General features: G+C 53.6%; 1 protein-coding gene across 1 annotated transcript; it reads left to right on the forward strand.

Annotated features, from left to right (window-relative positions):
* The first annotated feature begins 490 nt into the window (after positions 1-490).
* Positions 491-1,493, forward strand: LOC124670334 (cyclin-P2-1-like). Its single transcript, XM_047206848.1, has one exon. It carries the CDS (start codon positions 607-609, stop codon positions 1,321-1,323), a length of 717 nt encoding a protein of 238 aa, XP_047062804.1. The 5' UTR covers positions 491-606; the 3' UTR covers positions 1,324-1,493.
* Positions 1,494-5,860: the final 4,367 nt, after the last annotated feature.

Here is a 5,860-nt window from a genome sequence, read left to right on the forward strand (position 1 = left end):
CCATCATAAGCTATAGAGTCTCTGCAAGCAAGCAAGCAAGCAAGCAAGCAAAAGGACACGCCCACGCGTGACGCCGTGGCATTGAGACGCCCATACCAGAACAGCAGGTAGCACGTACGCAAGGAAAGGTCCCGAATAATCAATGGCAGTACGGCGAGATCCACCGGCACCGGCAGACACCGACAAGATCGATGATCCTCCAGCCTCGCCGATCACGGACGCCACTCCGGCGGCACTACCAGACAACGCCATCACGCCCAAATCCGTCTCTTATTATACGCTTAGTAAGCTCAGATCCTCCACTCAATGGCCAAAATGGAAGGTGCTTGAAGGCTTCGTCAATGTCCTGTGCCCCCCAATTACGTGCACGCGGTGATTATATTATGGGGCCGATGACTTTGCTTTCATCGACCTTTTCTTTCCTCCCTTCTTTATAGCCACCGGCCCACGTCCTGCCGCCTCCGCCCTCCGGATATGCATAAGTATCAGCCTTCTCCAGCCCCGGGACCTTGCAGTGTAGCGCAGGTGTGGCCAAGAACCAACTAGCCATTTCATTCATTCATAGGCGTGTCCAAGATCCATTCTTTATAGCTTGTGACCACTGAAATGGCTTCCGCCGAGGAGCTAGCGTCGGACGCGCACGCCTTCCCGCGCGGCGGCGACGACGGCAGCACGATGTCGGCGGCGCTGTCGCCGCCGGTCGTCGTGTCGGTGCTCGCTTCGCTGCTGGAACGGCACATCGCCCGCAACGAGAGGGCCTTGGCCGCGAGCCCTAGCACGGCGTCTTGCCACGACGAGGCCGCCGGAGACGACGCGAGGCGAATCGCGGCGTTCGACGGCGGCACGGTGCTGGACATGGGCATGCGGGAGTTCCTCGAGCGGTTCTCCCGCTACGCGCACGTCTCGCCGCAGGTGTACGTGGTGGCGTACGCCTACCTGGACCGGCTCCGCCGCGGCGTCGGCGACGGCCCGGTGGTGCGCGTCGTGTCGACCAACGCGCAGCGGCTGCTCACGGCGGCCATCCTCGTGGCCTCCAAGTTCGTGGAGGACAGGAACTACAAGAACTCCTACTTCGCGGCGGTCGGCGGGCTCAGCGCAGCGGAGCTGGGCGAGCTGGAGCTGGACTTCCTCTTCCTGATGCGCTTCAGGCTCAACGTCAGCGTCAGCGTCTTCCGGAGCTACTGCCGGCACCTCGAGCGGGAGGTGGGCCACGGCGGCGGGTACCAGGTCGAGAGGTGCCTCCAGAAGGCCCTCCTCGTCTGCTCCGGGGAGTCGCGGACGCAGCACCGGCAGGCGCCGGCGGCTGCAGCAGCAGCTCAGTAAGAGAAAGGCAGCCATTGACGCGTGAATTGTCAGTTGCAAGCGCACCAGCTCATCGCCGTGTGTAGTGACACGTGTGCCCAGACGGGCTGTACATAGTTGTGCTACTTACGTTTGCTAATCTGCCTGTATGCCTCCATTGCAAAAGAGCTGATGCGAGGATTAGGTTTTTAAACATGTGACAATGAATTTAGAACAGAGGCATGACGAGCCCTTTACTGACGTGTCTCCACTCCCTCCCTCCTCCTCTTTTTTCCCCTCCCCTTTTTGAGAGAAATAACACGGTTATCAGCCGGTAACCCAAATTTCTAGCCTCCTTTGGTAAATGTATTTGAGTTGATACAGCAACAACATGGTACGACTGCTGGCAGCACAAACACGCCTAAAAGAAAACACAAAAGAAAGAAAAGAGAAAGAAAGTCAAAAAGGTCGGATTGACGAAAACGAAGATGTCCTACAGTCGATGCGTCGTCCGAAAAATTTCCACCGCGCTCCTAGCACTCTATCGCGTACCAAGCAGCACCTCCAAGAAGGGACGCGACGACGATGACACGGTAAATGAATTTATGTTGACATAATCTTGATGCATTTAAATTTGGTTTAGTTTAAGCTGGTTGGTTAGTCCAACCTAAATCATGTATGCTCCCCTTTGCTATAACCCCATGCTCTAACTAATCTGTCCGAATCTTTTGTTTTGCCATCCTCTGAACATTATATTCAAAATGTCTAAATATTTTAGAGTTTCAAATTGAAATTTTGTTTGAAAATCCTCTGCGACATTTGATCAGCTATCGCTGGTAATATTGGTTACCGAAAATCCCACCCCCTCCACGTATATTTTTTCTTACCGGAACCTAAATTCAGAGTTAGTATTTTTCTCCGTTTGATCGAACACCAATGAGCGTCTTAGCCAGCATGTACATTGGTCTAGACCGTCTATAATAGTACACCATGTCATATATAAACAATAGTATAAATAATGTGTACAATAGTTTGTCTGTAAGTTATTTATTTTTATTATACCCATATGTGAGGACAGAGATTTGGTGCTCTTGGGCACCAGCGCTCCTGCTATTTGAAAAAAATCACATTTATGTGTTTTAAAAATATTAGAAAAAAAATCATGGTGTAGCCAATAAATTGTTCCATAAACGTGCAAAATTTCAGTTTCAAATACAAAAAATTCTAGGCTACACAAAAATAACAAACGTGTAAATCTGGGTATGCATATTTCAAATCTCCAAATTTTAACAGATTTTGTCTTTTTTATGTAGTCTACAATATAAAGAATTTCATATTAAAATTTTACACGCTTGGAGGTTACCTCATTTATTATGTCTAGATTTATTTTCAGATTTTTTTGAAACAAATATGTATGATTTTCAATTTTTTTAAAACAGCAGGAGCACTAGTGCCCATGAGCTAAAGACACTTTTCGCATATGTGAGTATAAGTTACAGACGTTCTTAATACAGTAGCAAAATTGCAGTCTGTACTGTAAGAATGGTACAAACTGTCTAGAACTTTACACACAGCCTCGCTCTCTCTCCTCATTTTTTTCCTTCATATCACCAAAATTACATATAACCATCGCTTACAAATAACTGAGTCATCATCATTATACATACCTTAAACGAAATCGATATAGATTGGCTGATAGTGGAGTGCCCGTGGTAACCAAATTATCGTGTAACAGGATGAAATGGAGACACTTGACCGTAACACCCGGCCTATGATCATGCCAACCAACGGCAACAAATGGTTCAACATGTCTTCTTTAATCTACAATGATTACAATTGTGTTGCCGGTGCAACATCGTCATCATCATTAGCTAACTTTGCGGATAATAAAAGGTGGTAGCCACATTCCACACGCTGCAGCAACCCATGATCAGCCCCCACAACGATACGGAAAAGGACTCGCATCCGCCCCTTAGATGATCCTGACAGTGAAACTGTGGGCAAGATACACCTAGCCTTGTGTGACCGCGTCTATTCTGAGTAATGCGGAGACAGAATTTCATAAGGGCATCTCCGACGCATTTTAGTATCTAGAAATGTCTGCGTGTGTCAGTTTGCGTCGGTCGTGGTCGAAATTTGCGTCGGGGTGGCTCCAGCGGCTCGACGGATTTTTTTTCTCGAATCATTTTCTTATAACATGAAAATATAATTTACATAGTTTAACACATGAAAATAAACCCTAAACGCATGGCGCCTACTGCTACTCCTCGTCACTGTCGAGCACGATGAGCTCCGGAACCGTCCAGGACCAGTTGGATACCGGCGGAACGTACGCCGGGCGCACCGGCGGTGCTTGAGGTGGAGGCGCCCAGGGCTGTGGCTGCGGTGGAGGCGTCCAGGGATGTGGCTGCGGTGGAGGCGCTCAGGGATGTGGCTGCGGTGGAGGCGCCCAGGGCTGTGGCTCTGGCGGCGGTGGAGGTGCCCAGGGATGTGGCGGCGGTGGAGGAGCCCAGGGGTTGTACGGCGGCGGTTGTGGCGCGGCCGAGTCCTGTAGCGCCAGTCGTAGGGCTTCATCCTCCGACAGGACCGTCGGCATGAAGCCGGTGGCGTAGCGGGGCAGTGGCGGTTGCACAGGCGGGTCGTTCTCGGAGACGAGGACGCCGAGCTTCGCCATCTCGTCGTCCGTCATGTTGTCCGGGAACTCGAAGTTGCGGTCCTCCGCCATGGCCAGCTGCCATTCCTGGAAGACGACCGCGACGTAGTCGTCGCTGTCGTCCTTGACCTCCTCGTTGTGGTACGCCAGCGCCTCGATGTAGTTGTCGTCGTCGTATTCGTCGTCATCGTGGTCGTCGTTGTACTGCGCACGCGTCAATGTCTGGTTAGCACGCGTCGGCGCCTGCTGTCTTCAAGGACGAGGCGGCGGTGGAGGTGCCCAGGGATGTGGCGGCGGTGGAGGAGCCCAGGGGTTGTACAGTGGCGGTTGTGGCGCGGCCGAGTCCTGTAGCACCAGTCGTAGGGCTTCATCCTCCGACAGGCCTGTCGGCATGAAGCCGGTGGCGTAGCGGGGTAGCGGCGGCTGCACAGGCGGGTCGTTCTCGGAGACGAGGACGCCGAGCTTCGCCATCTCGTCGTCCGTCATGTTGTCCGGGAACTCGAAGTTGCGGTCCTCCGCCATGGCCAGCTGCCATTCCTGGAAGACGACCGCGACGTAGTCGTCGCTGTCGTCCTTGACCTCCTCGTTGTGGTACGCCAGCGCCTCGATGTAGTCGTCGTCGTCGTATTCGTCGTCATCGTGGTCGTCGTTGTACTGCGCACGCGTCAATGCCTGGTTAGCACGCGTCGGCGCCTGCTGTCTTCAAGGACGAGGCGGCGGTGGACGGTCGAAGGGAAAGTCCCTGTCGCCCATGAAGCCCGCCCGCCTCCTCCGATCCCTCTCGGTCGAGAGATACGTACGCCAGCTATCGGAGTCGATGGCGTACGCCGGATCGGCGCGGAGGTCCTGCGGCAGGTACCGCCTCCTTCGCCGGATCTCGGTGGTCCTATCTGGCTCGCGCACAGGCACCGGAGGGATGGGCACCCGGCGGTAGCTGAGCCGCTAGCCGCCAGGCATGTGCACATCCCTCCAGGTGTCGCACGGGGTCCAGTGCGCGTGCATCAGCCTCTCGACGCTGACGTGCAGCGGCACCCTGCCAGGCCGCTCCTCCTTCTCCGTGCCGCTGCCGGACGCCTCGAAGTCGTTCTTCTTTTTCCCCATGGTGATGCGGCTGTGGTGGTGCGAGTGGAGGTGTGGGCGATGGAGGAACTGGGCCGGTGGACTTTTAAGGCCGGCAGCGCGCGGGATACGATGTCATTGAAGGCGGCGCAGAAGCCCAGCCGCCGCCCGTCAGTGCGCGCGCAGAACAGCCAGCCGCGCCATTGATGGCGAAGGCTGCGGCGCAGACGCGGAAGTGCTGACCGCGGAAGCGATGGCCGCGGAAGCGATGCCCTCGATACAGGCTCGCTGCCAGGCGGGCTCGCTAGAGACGCGAGCGGACACTTTGCGCATCCGCGCAGCGTCCGCCGCGACGCATTCTAGGCGCAAATATACGCCGGGTTTGCGTCGCAACGGACGCCCGCCCCGGTCACGATACGTCGCGCCGCTGGAGGTGGTGCCAGACGCATTTTTCGACCCGACGGACGCAAACGGTCGCTCATCGTCCGTTTGCGTCGCGTCGCTGGAGATGCCCTTAGACCTTACGACCAACACTAATAAGCGAAAGACACTCACTGTAAAGTATCTATCCTGCCTAATCTCACTTCTACTTCATTTTATCATTTTTAGGAGTACTCGTTATATTCCAAGGTTTCGGCCACCGGTTTGATTTTTTTTCCTCGGTGGTGGCTGAGATTGGTGGTAGCTATGGTTATCGACGGTTACTAGAAAAACACCGTACACGATTTTTAAATAAATTTTAATTCAAATTTTAAAAATATTTAAATATTCTACGTTATCGGCAGTTACGAAGTTGTTTATAACCAGCTAGTACCTAACATTTTCTCATGGACATCTTGGCACAGCAAAAATTCAAACCTGGCCGAG

This window comes from Lolium rigidum, chromosome 7 (genome assembly GCF_022539505.1).
Source record: "Lolium rigidum isolate FL_2022 chromosome 7, APGP_CSIRO_Lrig_0.1, whole genome shotgun sequence".
NCBI classification, from domain to species: domain Eukaryota; kingdom Viridiplantae; phylum Streptophyta; class Magnoliopsida; order Poales; family Poaceae; genus Lolium; species Lolium rigidum.

Excerpts from the sequence above, each read along its gene's own strand:
- LOC124670334 (XM_047206848.1), top strand. The coding sequence starts at position 607 with ATGGCTTCCGCCGAGGAGCTAGCGTCGGACGCGCACGCCTTCCCGCGC.